The 21,037-nt window shown below is 41.9% G+C and overlaps 1 protein-coding gene across 1 annotated transcript; it reads left to right on the top strand.

Annotated features, from left to right (window-relative positions):
- Window positions 1-1,759: 1,759 nt before the first annotated feature.
- On the top strand, window positions 1,760-21,037 carry LOC310870339 (mitochondrial adenyl nucleotide antiporter SLC25A24-like). Its single transcript, XM_083781522.1, has 10 exons — window positions 1,760-2,099; window positions 2,869-2,995; window positions 4,162-4,249; window positions 4,344-4,455; window positions 10,379-10,537; window positions 13,661-13,801; window positions 14,452-14,559; window positions 17,774-17,941; window positions 18,593-18,743; window positions 19,863-21,037. The coding sequence occupies exons 1-10, from the start codon at window positions 1,899-1,901 to the stop codon at window positions 20,042-20,044; spliced, it is 1,437 nt and encodes a 478-aa protein (XP_083637648.1). The 5' UTR covers window positions 1,760-1,898; the 3' UTR covers window positions 20,045-21,037.

Genomic DNA, 21,037 nt, shown 5'->3' with positions numbered 1-21,037 from the left:
ACACACACACACACACACACACACACACACACACACACACACACACACACACACACACACACACACACACACACACACACACACACGTTGCATATTAGACGATATTACATAGTTGTGGCAAGCCTGGTGAGGCGAGGTTATTACATAGTTAGTTGCATTATGATTTTTTCGTGTGTGGTGCAATAACGCCATCTACCGATGATGAAAATTACTTCCCCTCGGATCAAGAAATATAACACCTGAACACCATTGTCACAAAGTGAAATGTGTTATTTGTGTTGCCGGACGGATGACGATTTCCTCCATGATTGACAATAATGGAAATTCATCAAGTCATTAAACAGATGAAACAATTGACATTTAAAGTGTTGAACTGTTACGCCATATATAATTAATCCTTTATTAATACAGTCTTCCTTTCCTGCTTGACCGATGAATGCCACAAACTAGCCTTGTCGTGCTCCCGTACAACGGTGTCGCCAGCAAAAAAGCTTGTAGATCTGTTCTTGTTGGCCTAGGCGACGTCTACGGTAGTTTGCCCCGCCTTCGACTGCAGCAGCAGCAGTCAGTGTTGCCATGTCCGCTTATTGTAAGCGACTTTGAGCTTCTTTTGATTGAGTGAGTGAGTGAGTGAGTGAGTGAGTGAGTGAAAATATATTAACAGTTTGCAGAATGGGTAAAGTTCAATGAAAGTAGGCCTACAGGTCAATACAAAATCTGCTAATAAAACCAGAAAAAGCATTTGTTTACATAGGGTCCTCCATTTTCAATTCATCATAAGTCATAACATTTAGACACTTTTATGCAAAAAGAATAATCAGGGGGCAGTTTTGAATTGCAGACGCCCGTATTAAGTGTTCTTTGAGAGCGGTTTTGAAGGAGTCTAGGGATTAACATTGTTACACATTTTAGTGGCATAGGAGCGAAATTAATTTAACCCCTTGTTTGAGCCGAATCTGGGTTTAACATGGTTAACCGGTTCTGTGTTCTGTCGCTGGGACGGCGAAAGGTTTCAACAGCAGGCTGGCATCGCTGTTGCCAGCCAGGGTGTTCTTGCTGGTGGTGGTTTCATTGTAGCCTAAGCACGAAGCGCGAACGGGCGCGGCACAAACGGGACGAACCGAGGCGAATATATATATATATTCAGCCAGGTCCAATTCCTCATGGGGGCCGTGGTCCCCTGGCCCCCACAGACTCTACGTCACTGTATACCAGTAAGACGTCTGAGGGCGAGAAGCACTGGCCATACATATATGGACAGTGTATTGAGTGTACAGGGTGTTATGTGATGATATCAGATCAACATATGGAATGTCAGAAGAGCTCAGTCAGCTCCATATATGGAGATCTAAGGGCAGTGTCTTGAATGTACAGGGTTACGCACAATGGGGGCTTTCCCCATGTTACCGTATGTATGGGGATGATGATGTAGTGATGTCACGAGACCTGGTGTAATGCTAGTTTGTTGTCAGCGAGCCAGGTGCAGATTATACCGAGTTCAGAGCTGAGGGCCTTTTCAACCAGTAATTAAATGGCAGTGTTCATGTGGCCTATAGTCGCTTTTTGTTCTTGTTTTCACAATACAACTGATTGCTTATTTCTCTCGCAACACTGGCAACCCTGGCAGCAGCGCTGTAGTTCCTGACTGTGTCCCTAGATGCACCAGCCGGTGTTCGAATACCTTTCGATCATGATTGCAGCGTGACGCCGACACAGTCACCCACACAGGCGTGTATTGATTGTTTCCGCACGCGCTACGTTTCCTATTGATGGATTACTATCTCTAAAACCCGGGCTATCCAAGCTGCATCCGCAGCAGGAGAGGACTGGAGTGGAGGACGCCTCCTTCTGCCAGCCTCGACGTCTCGCTTGCCCTGCCGGCCGGCTGCCACATCACAATGCATATTGGGACTCTACTACAGACGTTGCTATCGGACGCCCGGTGTTCCCACTCCCAGTCCTGGGACGCCGATAGCAGCGAGAGATTCTACCAGGACCTGTTCGAGAAGCTGGACGCCAATAGAGATGGGAAGATCGATGTGGCTGAGCTGAGGGCTGGTCTCACTGCAATGGGTATATTCCGCCAGGGTGCTGCACAGGTAAAAAAAAAAAAACACCACACAACCTAATAATATAATGTTGTGCAATGCCAATGTGCCCTTTAAACAGACCCCACCGCCATCATCATCATGCACAGCGCAATCCGGGGTTCAATCGGGGATCACGGGATCATCATGCAGCCAGCCGAGCCAGGCTAGGGTTCAGGAGGTTGTTTTTCCCTGCAACATGGCACGTCAACTTCTGTCGTGTGTGTGCGCGTGCGTAGTAGTGCCGGGCCAGAATGGGCAGTATAGCTGCATTACACTATAATTAAAGTAATTTCTGCATTAGCTTAGCTTACTTTACCCAGTAAGAGTGGTAAAGTACAAAACAGTAGGCTAAATAGTACAGTAACTAATCCAATTAACTCTGCATTATTTATATATGTGTGTGTGTGTGTGTGTGTGTGTGTGTGTGTGTGTGTGTGTGTGTGTGCGTGCATATCCCAAGTATCAAGTTTGAGAGGGAGCAATGTGTGCATCTGGCTGATTGGTGACTTAACTGTGAGGTTAATGATTCATTGATTGCTCCTAAAAGCTGACTTTCACTTTTTAGAGTTTGTGTGCGTGTGCGTGTGGGATCTGGGATGGCGGGGCTAGTGAAAATCGGTAATATTAACAGGTAGACTTAGAGCTTAATTTAGAGCAGTGATGTGGAATAGATATGTAGGCTACACCTGCACAGACATACACTTTCTGGGGATTTTCAGTCCCTCCCTCCCTCCCAATGGAACAGCTGAACTAACCAGGTCATTTATTCTCTCCACAGAAAATAGTATCGTTTGGTGACAAAAATAAAGATGGGTGCCTTGACTTCAGCGAGTTCACCAGATATCTGAAGGAGCATGAGAAGAAGCTGCAACTGACGTTCAAGAGTCTGGATAAAAACAACGACGGTAAGGCTTAGGTCTGTCAATGTCACAATTATACATAATTAATTATACATAATAAAACAACGACGGTAAGGCTTAGGTCTGTCAATGTCACAATTATACATAATTATACATAATAAACAACGACGGTAAGGCTTAGGTCTGTCAATGTCACAATTATACATAATTATACATAATAAAACAACGACGGTAAGGCTTAGGTCTGTCAATGTCACAATTATACATATACATAATAAACAACGACGGTAAGGCTTAGGTCTGTCAATGTCACAATTATACATAATTATACATAATAAAACGACGGTAAGGCTTAGGTCTGTCAATGTCACAATTATACATAATCGCCCATCACAATTATTTGAGATAATCGCAATTATGTTTTGCATAATCGTCATAATCGTTTCCATGTTGACAAATGATCATATATTTTCAAACATTTTCAATAGTAGTGGAAATAGCAGATCTACAAGCTCACAACACGTTGCAATGTGTTGTGAGATTGCTATTTCCACTATTACATGTTTTTTACTTTTTTCTAAGTATAAAGTTATTAAATTATGCCAGTAATTTCTTTGTATATTACGGTTATTTGTCATATCTGACTTGTGCGACTTCAAAGCCAAAAAACAGAAATGTAATTTCTGTTCCGGTGTCCAACAACCAAAACACAGTTAGATTGTTAATCTTAATTATTTGTGTGACAATAAATCGTAGTGTAAAATGACATAATCGTGACCGACCTACGGACCTAGTAAGGCTCAGTTCTAGTCCGAGTGTGAGTGTTCTCTTTATCACTGTATATCGACAAGACAATTGACTGGTCATAGTGCAACACATAGCTGTTGTCTCCAGTGGTGTAAAGTAACTAAGCACATACACATTTGAGTTTTTATTTTTTATTTTACTAGAGCATTTAAAAATGTCTGTACTTTTACAACATCCACTGCACTACATCTGAGGCAAATGTTGTACTCCACTAAAGTTATTTGAAATTTTTTACAATTACTTTTTTTGATTATTATTACAAAACACTACACAAGTACAAATTTAATTCCAGACTTTTACTTGTAACAGAGTATTTCCACATTGCAGTATTGATACTTTTACTTAAGTGAAAAATGTGAGTACTTTTCCCACCACTGATAGCTGTGTCTCCCCCATCACCGCAGGACGCATTGATGCCTCTGAGATCCGGCAGTCCCTTTCAGAGCTGGGCATGGACATATCTAAAGAGGACGCCCTGAAGATCTTACAGAGGTTTGAAATGTTGTTTGCTGCTCTAATTCTGTATGTTAAACATTAGCCCATAGGGCCATAGCTGATGACGACTTGTTCCTCCCTGTCTTCTCAGCATGGACATTGACGGAACCATGATGGTGGACTGGAATGAGTGGAGGGAGCACTTCCTATTCAACCCAGTGCACAATCTGGAAGAGATCCTATACTACTGGAAACACTCGTCGGTGAGGGACAGGGACACACTGACACTGTACATAAACACACGTAGAAAACCAGCAGTGGAATGCATTGATGTACACTGACAGGCCATCTTGAACCTTTTGTTCAGATCAGCTGTTTAACTAGAACTGTGGCCATGTTATTGTATGTGGCTTAGGTTAACTCATAGGATCCCAAACCTTTCAGCCCCCACCACTCAAAATAATGCTGACAAAGGCTTGCAACCCCCACTATCCTTGGAAGTGATTTATGCATACAAACGTTTGTGCGCACATGCACAGAATTTATGGTACTATACCCTAGGCTATTCAAATGAATGGGCCACAATGACGCAAGCACAAAATAATACAAAATAGCATAGCATAATATAAATATAGTAATTTAATTTAGTAACCTGTAACCTAATGAGATGTGTAAGCACTATGCTTGGAGCACAACAAGTCGGTCTGCCTTGAATTTTGGAAACGGACTTGGTAATCATCCTCCACGTTCAGTCTCAACCTGTACTAATGTACGTACATTCGGAGAAAGTCTTTTCACATACCAGGGGGGCAGTCAGACAGATATTTTGTGAAGCCACTAAGGAAATCGTTACTTCCTGAAAGTTCATATAATGGCCTGTTGTGGCGCTGTCATTGGGCCCAAATACATGGAGCTCTATGGAGCTATGGATTTTTTTTTTTACTTTCAGGAAGTCCCGATTTCCTTAGTGGCAAAATATTAATAAATAACATAAATAACTTCACCTAGACTGTATTACCGTAATAAACATGGTCATGAATACTTTCTGCTTCCAGTCACTAGTTTAACGTCTCATTTCTCATGTTATAAATTATATTCTTTTTGGAAAATTATGGTCCCATTTATTAAAAGAATTACCATTAAGTCGCATATGTTCTGAGGGGCGTGGCTACCGCTACAGTCTATGATCGGGAGCCACCCCCCGTTCGAGTCAAAATAAAAACCAACGAAGAAGAAGGGAAGTCCCGCCTCGTTGTCTGGGCCAGCCAATGGCCAGCTGGGCCCAAACAGATCTAGAAAGATTGCGATTTACAATTCAAGGACTGACAGGCTTCATCTTACGTCCATATCAGACCCGGAGAACGCTTTGTCCATATTTTTTATATGGTACATACATAGACTGGGACTGATAAACCCCTCCTATGGCCCTGGCGCTACACCAAATCCAAAGGATAGCGCAATCGAGAAAGACACTTTTTGCGTTCGCGAGCCCAGTGAATGAACGTGCGTGTGTTACAGCGCACCGCCACTGTGCACATGGCCACTGCCAGCACGATCGCCACTGCTCCCTGATGCGTTCCCGACAGGATCTGATATTTTCGAGTCTCCTCCCAGGCTCCCACCGAGTGGTTAAGACACTGTTGGACGACCAAAAACAATAGCAGGAGTTCCTTTGTTGCGTTACATTGAAATTGGTGACCTATGAATACGGTTTTGACAGAAGCAGCAGCTGTACCTAGTTGAAATAGTCTCTCGCACAGGGCTGTGGGGTTTAAGCGCCACTAACTTCCATTGTTAATCCGGGCCTGTATATAGATCCAAACTGCATCAGTACATCCATTGCAGGCTTGTACAGCAGTGGGTATCCCCTCTCCGACTGAAATCCCAAACCCAGCAAGCATCATGGAATAAAATGCTCTCCTGGCTTTAAGATTTGATGGCTTGACAGTTCAACCAGTGTGTCGTCCCGGTCAGTGACAGGTGTCGTAAGGCTGTTACAGTAAATGGTGATCGCATCCAGTCATATTGTTCTGGAGCCGTGCTTCACAGTGTTAACACTTAGTTTTAGTCAATCCTACCTATTTCAACTCTCACAATCCAACGTTAGCAAGCAACGACTTGCTGATTTGCTGCGTGCACACTTTCACTTTTAGAGTGTCCACCCTGGTACTGGGAGGTCAGGGTTTCATCCCCGGCCGGGTCATACCAAAGACTGTGAAAAAGGGGACCCAGTGCCTCCCTGCTTGACACTCGGCATCAAGGGTTGGATTGGGGTAAGTCCCTGCGACATACCAGCGTCATGTCCAGGGGGTGTACTTGTACTTCAAGCTGCCTCATGCTAAGGAAACAGGAGATGGGCATCATGGCTCGGCATCGGCAAGGCTTACTACACTTTCACAATTCCTCTCCTCTCCTGTAGACAAGGCAGTGCAAATAACAATAGTGCAAGTATTTTAGTTTAGACGATGCACTTCAGATGTTACTGAGGGAGGGTTGGTACTATGTTAGGGAGTTCAGTAGCCTCACTGCCTGGGGGGAAACAACATAGTATTGTGGACAAGTGGGTTTCCTCCTTTCCTGGAAGGCAGAATGTGAATGGTCATCGGGAAGGGTAGGAGGAGACTTCCACGATGCTGGGGGCACTGCGTATGCAGTGGGAGTGGTAGATGTCCATGTAGCAAACCACAGGGAGCATCCTGTGGTTTACCGTTCACACTACCTGTCGCAGGATCTCGGTCAGAGGTGGAGCAGTTTCCCGTCACCAAGCAGTGATGCAGCTGGTGAGGACACTCTATTATGATGGTTCTCTGTGGAGAATATGGTGAGGATGGGGTTATTGGGGTAGGAGTTTTGCATTCTTAAAGCATCAAAGTCTTTCTTGACTGACAGTGGTGTTGAGTGTTGAGCTGAGGTCATGGGAACCGAACACGGAGGAATGGAGAGCCGAGCACCCACAAATGTGGAGGAGAGGATGTAAAGTTTAAACAAAACCTAAAAACCCAGAATTCTGTATACTTTTTAGCCTTTAAAAAGCTCCTTTGAGCACCCAGTTGGCCTCTGTGTTTTTCTTCTGAATGCAGAGGAACTTGGCCGTGGATGAGCAGGGTTGAGTGTTCAACATGCATGGGCTATTCTGATGTCAATGATGGATTTTGGATTCAATTATTCTGAGCAGAAGGTTGTTGTCTGCAAACCAACTTGCCAGCTGCTCCGCCTGTTTGAGCCCTATAGAAACAAACTGGTATGGGTCTATTGTGGCAACAAGTCTGGCTTGAGCACAATCAAGTGGTGATCAGAAAGGCTATTGTGGGTTTCTTGGGTACAGGGATGATGTTAGTGGTGCTGAAGCAAACTGGGGCAACCGCGTGGCTCAGTTGCCACAAAAACTGGCCAAAAGTATTAAATAGGAAGCAACTTGAATGAACAAAATATATATTACTGATATATTTATTAGGCAGTGCAGACTTGGAGTTCAAACAGCATCATAGGTACTTAAAAGGTAAAAATCCCCAAATCAGAATTTCAGTTTCGGTTAGCCTTAAGCCACTGTTTCAGGGTATTAAAAGTGGCATATGTACATTCCCTAATTACAGCATTTACTTTAGTGACAGAGCATTTCTTCTTACGCCTTGGATGGCAATTGGATGATTTGAGGCATTTTGTTCCAAAAATGTGTTTTGCAAAAATCCACCCGTTAGTGGCGCTATAACAGGCCAATGTGAAAAGGGTGGGATATATTCCTCAGCCTAGTAGAAAAGTGAAAGTGAAAGATTTCACGTAAATTACATGCTGCAATCTGGAGGAGTAATATAAAAATGGTGCCGGTAATTAGCTGGTAACAGACGGACAGACGGACGCACACACAATCCTGCAAACTTTGAAAGCCAATGTTAGCCAATTAGGATGGAATATGAAATATAACACATGACTCTAGATACTGTGTAACAATTTGCGGGATTTTTGGACAGAATCTGGAGGAGTAATATCCAAAAATGTGTTTTACAAAAGTCAGCCTCCTGGTGGCTCTATAAGAGGCAGTTCTGGAATATTTGGGTCAGCGGTTCATCGTCGGCATCCAGGGAGTGTGTGTGTAGAATATTTGCCATCGCCCGGGTTAACGGTGCCGGAGATTAGCTGGTAACAAATGGATGGACACACAGACAGACTCACACACGGACTGCAAAACATACTTTCTCCCCATGCCTTTGGCCTGGTGGAGACAATAATGGGCCTTGATATGAAAATGGTAAAAAACCACTGTCCTAGATGACTATTTCTATGCATTTTATGTATTACCTTATGTTGTTCTTGGTTACTGTAAATCGCTCTGGCTTAAGAGCTTCTGCAAATGTCTAAATTTCAATTGTAATTCATGGGTGCCGTGGAAAAAAAGGTATTTTCAGGGGTGCCCTGAGTCAAAAAGGTTTTGACAACCAGTGAAATAGAGAGACTACTCACTACTGGAAGAATTGTTACCGTATTATGGTTTGGTTTTATCCATGTTAAGACTAGTAAACGACAGCCACATGAATAGAGCAGCGGGAAAATTGCTACTTTCCTATTTAGACTTTTGGGTGACTTTTTTATTTGTTTTTAAACACACAACTGTGTTTCACATGCCTTTGGTTAAACAATACACTGCGAGCTGTATTTTGCGTGTCTTAAGTACCAGGTCTTATTCCCTAACTTGAGTAAACTAAAGACCTGGAGGCGTGATCAATGCCATTTGGCTATTCTGAGTGGCCAAATGGCATTGATCACGCCTCCAGGTCTTTAGTTTACTCAAGTTAGGGAATAAGACCTGGTACTTAAGACACGCAAAATACAGCCCTGTTTCTCTCTGAAGAGAGCTTGAGCAATCAAAGAGGTCCTGTTTTTATGAAAGAGCTCTTGTTTGTCTCTGTTCAAAAAGGAGTATGCCTGTCGCGCCAGATAAAATGTTATCTTTTTTAATTAACTAAATGTCCTCGCATTCAAGGACGTGGCCAGCTAGCACAGCATTTTGTTTTACTAGCATTTCTGGCACGCACGCACACACGCCACGCACGCCACGCACCCACGTGCGCACACACACACACACAGTGCAGTTATACCGCACGCACACATCTTGATGACCTTTTATAGTAATGTAGTTAATATTGTTGTATATCATGCTTTCTGTCACATGGAATCGTGTGTAGCTAGTGGTAGAAGTTAAATGTATTCGCGAGGGGGGACGTCACCATCGACAGGCTTGTGGGGCAGGTTGTTGTTGGACTGGCGGCCTTGCCACTCGCAGCGTGTCACAGTCATTGATTGTATTCTAGTCTAGGTCTTGTGTTTTCTATGCATGTTCCCTGGTCTAGTTTTCTTGGTTCTATGTTTGTTTAGCTGTATCTCATTTGTAATCAGCCCTCGTGCATATCAGTTCTGTTCCCCAGTCAGTCCTTGTTTTTCTTTCTTTTTCTCACTGTTCTGAGGGCTGTTTTTCCCCAGAGCGCTCACACACCTCCAGGATCAACCAGCTTCTGTTTGGTACAGGTCTCAGAGATTGGTACATCATCATGGATGCATTTACTGATGTCGCTATAGTCACAGTAACAAGTAACATATCCCTCCAGGACCAGTAAGACGCCTGGGGGCGAGAAGAGACCTAGGTCACGTGCTATGTGTTGTTTTTTATCTTGGTCGGGACAATAAAGATTATTATTATTATTATTATTATTAATAAGCACATCAGCCTATAGTGACATTCCCAAAACAGGGATGCCAGGTTGGAAGTTGTTAATGTGTTGATTATTATAATCACTGTGCTATGGCCCATAATAACAGCTACCCACTGTGACCATCAAAACAATTGTCTGTACACTTACAAAACTAGCTTGTAGATCGACTATTCGAGTATAAAATAGGGTTAAAAGAGGTTCAACTGTTCCTGATTTCATCTATACTTTTACTCCACTACAATTATTTGAAAACTTTAGTTACTACTAGTTACTTTGTAGATTACCCTCGTCAGCCCTATATGAAATGGGACATTCTGCATAATGAGTACATTTTGATGCTAATACTTTTTGCACTTTCAGTCAACAAAAAATGTAATTCCAGAGTCAGACATTTACTTCAATTCTACATTGCAGTATTGATACTTTTACTCAAGTGAAAAGTACTTTTACCACCACTGATAAAGAGTGAATGTGTCACTAGGTGGTGGACATAGGGGACAGTCTTGCCATCCCAGACGAGTTCACAGAAGAGGAGAAGAGCTCTGGAGGCTGGTGGAAGCAGCTTGTTGCTGGGGCCGTGGCAGGGGCCATCTCCCGTACCGGCACTGCACCTCTGGACAGGGTCAAAGTCTTCATGCAGGTGTGTATGCTCATCATTAGCAAAACCTTGGGTTGTACTGTGTAGACACCAGTGACGCTAAAAGCCTCCTTCATACTGTGCGTGCCAAGGCGTGGTTCATTCATGGCTCATAGCTCTGTACTAGATACTATTGGAGCTACACTGTAGCTGCAACTATCGATAATATTCTTGATCTTAATCGAACAGTTGAATAATCGAGAAGTATCTTTTATACAAATCGACCCCCCCCTCCCCAAAAAAGAAACATAGATTGTACACTCTCAGAGTTATGGGGGTCCTTAAAATGTAATAGTTTGAGAACCACTGGACACTAAATGGACCCAAGCCTTAATTAGTATCATCGGTAACACCATGGATAATCCAAAATGGATGCTGTGCATATACCCTATTGTGCTTCTTGAGAGGCCCAAACCTTTTCTTAAATGTTTCCTTTTCATATTTTGAATTTAGTTTTTGCAGGCTGTGACATTACAAACATCAGGAAAATCAGAGCACTTGTTTGAGCCAGAAAACGCAAGACCACAGAAAATCTACTGAATCTACACAATCCCTTTAAAAAGTGGAAGCAGTTGAACCACAGCAAAGCGAAGCATCCATGTGGATATATAGTAGGCCTATGCTGATATTATGAGCAGAGGGTCATCTCCTCAGCCCATGAGCTTGTATACACCCAAGTCTTTCCTTAAAACCAGACCATAATATGGTCCTAATATATCAAACATATTATTATTATTATGTTTGACGAATCAAGATTAGCTTATTGTTAGCAATGCATTGTTATTACACAAATTTTCTCCTGCCATTGCAATCACATACACAGTTTTGCAGCCAGGCTAAGTCAAGTTGATCTATGGCAGCATCTTATTTCGTTTCTCACTTCAACATGATATCTTTGGCTAAAGATACCCAGCTGAGACTCCTCTGCTCTATCCTGACATGCTGACTATTACATTCCTTAGCCTGTGTTCCAGGCCTGCAAATAGTAATACAGGGAAACATCCCTGTACCAAGTTCAAACCAATTGGTAACAACAAAAACTAAATATTGACGATGTAATACTAAATATCTAATATCAACAACAATACATCTAGCAAATGAATGTGTAATGAAAAGTCACAAGTCAGCACTATGAGTTGTGTTTATTGCAAAAAGTGCACACTTTTTCACTTAAAATAAGTGCTCTATATTCTGATAAAACTCATTGCTATATAGCTATAGTGTTTAAATAACAGTCTCCCTGTCTCTCCAGCTCTTTATTAAACAGAGAATGTATTTTCAGGTCAGGATACCAATTTTTTCCAATCAGGATAGAGTACTCAGTCAGGATACAGATTCAACTAGAACTGCACTCTGTCGAGTGCATACTTGCTTGTTGCACACTAGTAGGCCATAAATGACCTACTAGTGCGCAAGCAGAGCGTGCAAGTACTTTCGACCGCTACAAACGGTCAAATCTCAGTTTCTCTGTGAAGGAACGTTTGAAATGTTGAATTATTAGGTTTAACTATTTACTACCTACCTACTTTATGCATGTAAAAAAGTAGTATTATTATACAGTTTTATCGATTTAGAACTATTCTGGATCCCTTTTTAGTTTCTCAAAGAAAAATAAATCATCGATATCCGATGAAAAAAAAGTTATATATACTGAAATTAAATATGTCATCCCGTATACAGTATTATTATTTATTATAAATTGTCAATTGTTTTAAATTTACTTAATCTTGGACTATAGTGTTATTAATCCTAAATCATGATCAGAGTATGTGTCTCTAACTTTGTGATTAATTGTTTAAAGCCTAATCTGGACATGAAGGTCTTTATACTTCCATCTGTCTCACTATAATGGTCATCATTTAAATCTCCTAGTATCATAATGGAAGAAGTCGAAGAGGATAGATACTTTATCAAGTTTTAGGTGATCTGTACATAAGAATACTGTATAGATCTACTACTCTTTCTAATATCCTGATTTCATTTTGAATTATTTTAATTGAAATATAACAAACATCACTCCCCCACCTATATCATATTCTCTGTCATTCCTGAATGTATTGTAATTCATGTTCATTGTTCTTAATTTAAAAGTAAGGTTATTATGTTTCTTTACGTCACCATCGAAAACCAATTACACTCTGGCATTGGGTCCTTTAATCCACCTCTTTACTACGTCATCATTGAGAGCTAGTTATAGCAGTTAGTTATACCAGTGCCGGGTGGATTAAAGGAACTGCCTCTATATATGTACTTTGTAAGTTGATTAGCGGTATACTGTGGTTACTTTGCGCCGTATGCACCGTCCCAGCATTGTCGATGCGTATGCACTGTCCCAGCATTTTCGATGTCCCATCAAATTACATAATGACTAGTTGTGCCTGATAAAACCAATGGTTTTCGATGGTGGTGACGTAATGACGATATGTTTTAGTGTCAGGAGGATTAAAGGTAATGCTCCTATGTATACATGTATGTAATCTGGCACCACTGCCGTATCAAGCACAAGTAGTCATTACGTCATTTGCTGGGACGGTGCATACACATCAAAAGTGCTTGGACGTTGCATACGCATCAAAAGTGCTGGGACGGTGCATATGCGTCCCGGGCAAAACTAGTACTTGCGCGCTCTGCTTGCGCAAGTAACAAGTGCAATTGGAAGTGATGACACAAAGAAATTATAAGGCAAAATTGGAACTGGAACACAAAAATGAAGTTGATAAATGGATACTATGGCTGGCTGGACGTTTGTCAGCTACTGTACCTGAAACTGTATTTTCTGTTTATCGAAGAGCTGGAGGGGGACGGGGAGACCCCTGTTACTGAACAAACAGTCTATAGCAACTCTATAGCTATAGCTTCAGCCTTTAACACGGGGTGTCCAAAACGCTTACTTTTCAGGATGATTCAAATTGAAAAACACACCGCTCAAAACGCGTTGCTTCGGGGCCGCATTTCGAGCTTGCGGACCTGCTACTTTTGATGCTTTGGTGTGATGCTGTAGTATGATCAAGTAGGGTGTAAATTTTACGGTTTTATTTAAAAAGAACACAATGTGTATATAAGAGGTTTCTGCTCGGACAGCGACGAAATATGAAAGGACTAATCGTTAGACTGATGGGTTGCCAGGTTAACACCAAAATCACCCTGCTAGGAGGCTACAAACAGATGATCAGAGAAGGGGGATTAAGGTCGCTGTGGAGAGGCAACGGCATCAACATATTCAAGATCGCGCCAGAGACTGCAATCAAATTCTTTGCCTATGAACAGGTAACCACTTGATATATACTGTACTGTACAGTACTGCAGTGTATTTGCCTATAAACAGGTAACAACTTGATATATACTGTATATTCTGCGGTGTATTCGGCCACGGAGCCCCCATCTGAAATTGTTTTGTGCCAGGGACCCCTAGAAAATAAGTGTGATGCTGTCAACTGCTTCTGATGGAACGCTCCGTCGTATAAGCTTTATTATTGATATCAAACGTGATTGCTGTTTTTCTTTGCTTGGCCTTTGCTTCTTCAGCGATCCTAGACCGGTTTTCCTCATGCGCACTGCTGTTAATTTCTTGTATACAGGTGGACTGAAAAGCTGAATAACTCTAAATCTACGGAGCTCTCCATGGTTTTGACAAAACGCCCGATGTTTGGAGGTCTTTTCTGATTGTCCGGTGATCCCGATCGGAACATTGGCATTTTCTAGACCTAGAGCAAGGATGGCCTCATTTTAGCTCGCTAACATTGACGCTAAATATTTAGCATCTAAAATGGGCCAAAGTGGACGTGCGTCATACTAAAACCAATCACTGGCACTTTCGTCCACCAGGTGCCAGTGATACGGTTAAGTATATTAACAAATTTTGCCGGGGACATTTGAAGTCACTACATTATTAAATGTACGGTAAATGTGCTTTACAGTACAAGAAGCTGCTAACAACAGAGGGCCAGGTAGTGGAGACACACACAAGGTTTATGGCTGGATCTCTGGCTGGAGCCACAGCACAGACCGCCATCTACCCCATGGAGGTACAGTAAGCATGCCTCTCACCGTACAGTACAGTCCATCTAGACCAGTGGTTCTCAAAAAGTCTGTGACAGTCACCGTTAACCCGGTCGATGCCAAATTTTGCACGCACACTCCCTGGATGCCCCGAATTTTTGAGAACGGCCTGTTATAGCGCCACCAGGAGGCCGACTTTTGTAAAAAAAATAAAAATATATATTATGGTACAGATTGCAGCATGTAACTTACATGAAATCTTTCACAGACCTTTCTACTAGGCTGAGGAATATATCCCACCCTTTTCACATTGGCCTGTTTTAGCACCAATCCAACAGGTGGATTTTTGCAAAACACATTTTTGGAACAAAATGCCTCAAAAGTCAAATGCCATCCAAGGCGTAAGAAGAAATGGCACCCTTTTCACATTGGCCTATTATAGCGCCACCAGGAGGCTACAACCTCACCTGCCCTGGTGGAGACCTGTGCCCCGAGGGGCACTTTATCTAGTTTATTTATGAAATTACTGAAGAATCATCATTGAATTTTATTTTTAATTCATGAATGATTTTCCTTTTGTGGGGGGAATGTTTTTTGAAAATGTTTTGAAATAATAATAATTAAAAATGTAGCAAACCAAGGGACCCATAAAAATGTGTCCCGACTCCCAACCCACTAGCACCTCTCACCATAAACAGTACACAAGTACAGTCCATTTGAAGAGATTTTCTGAATGTTAAAATGGATTTACAGGAAATAAACACATTTATTTTAACGTTGTTAATGCTGACAAAACGCAAATGAAGACCCTTATAGATTGCTACAGAGAAGTCTGTCAGGAGTTACACATGTTACACAACGCGAGCGAGGAAAGGTTCTTAGTTTCTATAATATAAGAAGAACTTCTGGGGCAGCGTCCCAAAATCAAATGTTTAGTTGGTCGAGATATGAGCGCCACTAACACAGTCATTCATTACCACGTGGTAGAGGAGAGCTAAGCTAATGTGGAATGGGGCCATGCTGTTCACATACATTTTCTTCACTCCTGCTGCCAGTTCAATTGCACACTAATGCACAGTTCAACATCGCAAACATCCAGATGCGCTCATAACATGCACATAATGCATTAGAAAGCAGGGAGCAGACGCTTTATTTTCAGCTGTGCACTTGCTCATTTTAATTTGTGACATTAAAAGTAAAGAATTGCCGAAGCAATCTTTTTATTCAGGTTTTTGTAACAGTAGCCCAGGGGTATTAAACAGACATATAAAATATAAAAATAAAACTCAATCCCCTATCCCACCCTCCCCCCACCCACAATCCCAAGGATAGTCGGAAAAACAGTCTGGAGGAAATAAAATAAATAAATAAATCTATATACACACATACACAAAAATACATGCATACATAATTATAAAAAAATAAAAGGATAATAATAAAAAGCAGATTTTTCATAGCAGAGCGGATTTTGTTTCTGTTGTGGTTTGGAGTTGGCCGAGGCATAGGCACGGCACACTATGCAGTTTGTGTGTTGTGGTAGAATGTCATAAACGGACCCCAGGTCTTGTAAAACTTTTTCTCAGAGCCGGCAATTGAAAACCTTAACCTCTCCAACTCGAGACAGGACATTATATCACGAAGCCACTGATGGAGCACGGGCGGGGCAGCATCCTTCCATTTGAGCAGAATGGCACGCCTAGCGAGCAACAAGGCAAATATACTAGCCAGTTTAGCCTTAGACATATGAGCTCTATGGACTATTTTAAACTGCACTAAGCAATGTCGTGCACAAAGAGAGGACTTGTGTATAGAAGAAAAAATAGAATCCCACACTTCATCAGACAGTGTGAGCCCCAGATCATGTTCCCAGTCTGCCTTTATCTTATCTAAGGGCGCTGGCCTCGAATTTGAAATTATATCATATAATATTGAAATGGCGCCCTTAATCGTTGGGTCAAAAGACATAAATTCATCAATAGGGTTAGCATTAGGCTTATTAGGGAAGCCAGGTATATAGAGCTCACATAATGTCGGGCCTGCAAAAGTCTGTGTTCTAGGTAGACTATATTGAAATTTGATCAAAGGATGCAAAGCTCCCTTCTATAAATAGGTCTTTAAACCATTTGATGCCCTTCCCATGCCAACTCTGAAAGGTCATGTCTTGCAATGATGGAACAAAAAGGTGGTTGGAAGCAACAGGACTGACCAGGGAGAGGTCTCTATAATTATACGTTTTCCTGAACTGGGCCAACACTCTCAGCGTATGACACACCACCGTGTTAGTTATTGAATCAGGCAGAGGGAGCCCAAGCAATCTTTGGCCAGATTTCCTATTGTAAAACCCAATGTGGAAATGAGAAATGTTTATTGGGAATTTTTTACTAATATACTATTTAAATATTTCACCAAAAATAAGTCATGATAAAGCTAACATATGGACTACAAATGGGTACTAATGTCTTTACATACTAATGTCTTTACATATTTGAGTGTCTTCCCTTATCCCTTTACATTCTGCCCATTTCCAGCACTGGGTAATGCAGATATATTATCTTTTTATTTTAAAGGGAAGTGATGCAGTTCTTCTGCAACTCTTGGTTGGACTAACTTCAATTAAATATCCTGCTTTTGCACAGAAAGATGACTGTTCAGTTGACATTTCTTCAACTCTGGAAATAGAAAAAAAAATAAAAACGTAATTTACGTCAACAATCAATCTCTCTTTTTGATCTAAATACAATACATTGTACAATTTCCTATTTAGTGTATTTCCTATCCAATATTAAATAGGAAACGCACTAAATGGGAATACCATAAATGTACAGTAATATACCCAATATCTGATATTAAACCCACCTTAATCCGTGCACCACAGGCATGAGTGCTTATGGAACCTATTTGAACCCAGATGATTGTACAGACTATCGTTTACTACGTCTTAAACTTTCTTTTATTTTTATGGAAATTATTCGATTTTTATTCATGAAATACTTTATTAAGTTTAATTACATTTGTTTGTAGGAAATGAAAAAATAAATGGGATATTTACTTGCGACACATACAAGTTGGTCCATGGGTCGTGCACCAATTTGTATGTGACGCAAGTAAATATCCCCTTTCTTCGCTGACCGCGACCCAACCGTGGGTCCACGCCCCAGTCGCCCCACACAGTTTGGTAAACAATGCAGCCTAAGTTAACAGTACACACTCTTTGCCCCTTTCTATGCGCTTTGTGTCCAGGTAATGAAGACCAGGCTGACCCTGAGAAAGACTGGCCAGTACAAAGGAATGTTTGATTGTGCCAAAAACATCCTGAAGAACGAGGGGATCAAGGCTTTCTACAAGGGCTACGTTCCAAACCTGATCGGCATCATTCCCTACGCCGGAATAGACCTGGCCGTGTACGAGGTGTGTGTGTGTGTGTGTGTGTGTGTGTGTGTGTGTGTGTGTGTGTGTGTGTGTGTGTGTGTGTGTGTGTGTGTGTGTGTGTGTGTGTGTGTGTGTGTGTGTGTGTGTGTGTGTGTGTGTGTGTGTGTGTGTGTGTGTGTGTGTGTGTGTGTGTGTGTGTGTGTGTGTGTGTGTGTGTGTGTGGGGTGTAAATTAACTAAGTTCATTTCCTGAAGTACTGTATAGTACTTTTTGAGGTATTTTCTTTTACTTTACTGGACTGTTTTGTCAATACTTTTTCTTCTACTCTATTACTCTACTCTATTATTTCGAAACCACTTCAGACCCATGTGTATATATAGCTTTGAAATTAGAAAATAGCCGATCTACACTTTTCCGATCTACATAGAGTGCAATGCCCAAGCGCAACCAAACATAACATTACTTGTCTTTTAGTTCTACTGCATCAATTTAGTCGACCAACATTTTTCCGCCATAGTTTTATTTGACGGAGTGAACACTGTTGTGTGTGTGTGACAACAACTCCCTGATGTGGTGGTACTCTTTATGGTTTGTGGTGCAACAACTCCCTGATGTGGTGGTACTCTTTATGGTTTGTGGTGCAACAACTCCCTGATGTGGTGGTACTCTTTATTGTTTATGGTGCCTCAGCTGCTGAAGAACGCGTGGCTGTCCCGCTACGCCACGGACTCGGCCAACCCCGGAGTGGTGGTGCTGCTGGGCTGCGGCACCATGTCCAGCACTTGTGGCCAGCTGGCCAGCTACCCACTGGCTCTCATACGCACACGCATGCAGGCGCAGGGTGAGTACCATGTCCAGCACCTGTGGCCAGCTGGCCAGCTACCCACTGGCTCTCATAAGCGCATGCATGCAGGCACATGGTGAGTACCATCACTAGGGCCGTCAGTGTCACTAGCATGATTGATTGATTACATTTAATTGTACATTTATTTTTTTATTAAACCGACAGCGACAAAGGCCTTCCTTGGCCGACAGGCGAAACAAACACTGGTACCTGTTTATTTTGAAGGCAATTGATGGGACTTTACCGTTGTATATTAAATCTCTGCTAGATTGGTTGACGGTAGGGCTATCCAGGGCGCCGCCCTGGTAGTTTGAAGATACTGTAGTGTACATGCAAGCCCGCACAGTCATTCGCAGTTTTCGCACCTCGCTAATAAAACCTGGCGATCGCCGTGGCACAGCTTGAAACAATAGGAACCATATCAATGGTGACGGTTCATTCTGTAGTCTACTGTAGGCATCAGTCAGATGTTCTGTCTGAAGCAGTCAAAAGAGTTGTATAACAGTGGCTGATGGATTCACAAACTGTAATTAAATTGCAGAGATGATGTTTGCAGGGTAAATGCATAATTATGACAACACTAAAGTTTGCCTATTATGCAAGTAAATAGAATACAATTTGATATACAGTAATATTGTGGCTTAATAATAGGTCTACATTTAAGAGGTCATTTCAATCGGTGTCGCTCGGAAGCACGTACACATGCACGTTAATAAATCCACAGCACATCCCTGCCTGTACCATAGGACATGCTCCAGTGACTGGCTCACACTAAAGGTCCCCAAAGTAAACATAGAACTGGGGAACATAGCCTTTTGTTTTAATGCCCCAATCACTTGGAAAGACCTACAGCTTAAATGAATGATCTGTTCTCCCATAACATGCTTTAAATTTATATCTTTGATTATAGACCCACAATTACCCCCGCAAAAGTAGCAGAACTGTGGCTTCGGTCCGCATTTCGAGCTTTTATATCTGCTACTTTTGAAGCTTTTGTGTGACACTGTAGTGTGATCAAGTAGGGTGTTAATTTATGAAAAAATTAAAATATGGAGATAAGAGGTTTCTGCCCCGTCATGTTATGATTTTGTTAATCTAAAATGTGTGTATCCACAGCCTCTCTGGATGCTTCGGACAAGTCGTCGCTGAGTGGAATGGTCAGGGACATTGTGGCCAAAGAGGGATTCTTTGGACTCTACAGGGGCATCCTGCCCAACTTCATGAAGGTCATTCCTGCTGTGAGCATCAGCTACGTAGTGTACGAGCACATGAAGACCAGATTGGGAATCTCCAAGTGACAACCTCAACCACGAGTTAGTCGAGGAAAAAGAGCAATAATGTCTCTGCATTTAAAACGAGACCAACACCAAACATGACTGCGTTGGGCACGGATTCAGCCAAACCGGATAGTCGGGCACCCTGTCATACAGTTGTCATGACAGTGGGGCGAAAAAGAGTGATTACTTGCATCTTTCAAGAATTATTATTGACTTAAATAGTGCCAAGTGAGACCAAACATATCAGGCACAGATTTAACTAAATGGCCCATAGGTTATTATAAAGGCCTATGATGTGAATGCGTAATACATTAGAGTTGCCTTTCACCAGCCCGCATATTAATGATTTGTAGGAACTAAATTAATAAGCATGCAGCCAAGCATATACTCTATATTTAGATCTCGACTGAAAACGCTCTTCAGTGTCTGAGCTTGATCTGTCCAAGGAAAAGACTTGACACGTGACGTAGACAAGACATTACCATATGCAACACTGACATGGACGCCGGTGGGAAAAAAAGAGTTAACAGAATGGCTCTTAGAATGTCTTGCTTTGTTATTTGTTTAAGAATGTGACCAAACCGTTGTTTTAGCGCTTCTTCGGCTAATGCTGTTACGGTGAGTGTGTTTTTATTTATTTATTAACACCAGTAAACCTAATCTCAAGTTCAGACATATCCTGTTTACAGTATTTACGAAACATTTGTATCCAAATGATGAGAATTCCAAATAAGATACCTTCTTGGACATATAGGACATTGGTTCTCAACCTGTGGGTCGCCACACAAAGGGGGGTAGTCACCCCAACGGGGCTCCCCACGTGATTTATTTTGAGCAGTGATAGCCGCTCCAAGGAACAGCTTTGCGTGTATGTCTGTCTGTTTGAGTATGGAATGTCTGTTTGTACCATGACCTGCAGGTCATCAACCTCCTGATTGGGACACAAACACAAACACAAACACAAACACAAACACAAACACACACACACACACACACACACACACACACACACAC

This window comes from Protomyctophum parallelum (assembly GCF_964188405.1).
Source record: "Protomyctophum parallelum genome assembly, chromosome: 14".
In the NCBI taxonomy this organism is placed as follows: Eukaryota; Metazoa; Chordata; class Actinopteri; order Myctophiformes; family Myctophidae; genus Protomyctophum; species Protomyctophum parallelum.
This window is presented reverse-complemented; position numbering and strand designations above follow the sequence as displayed.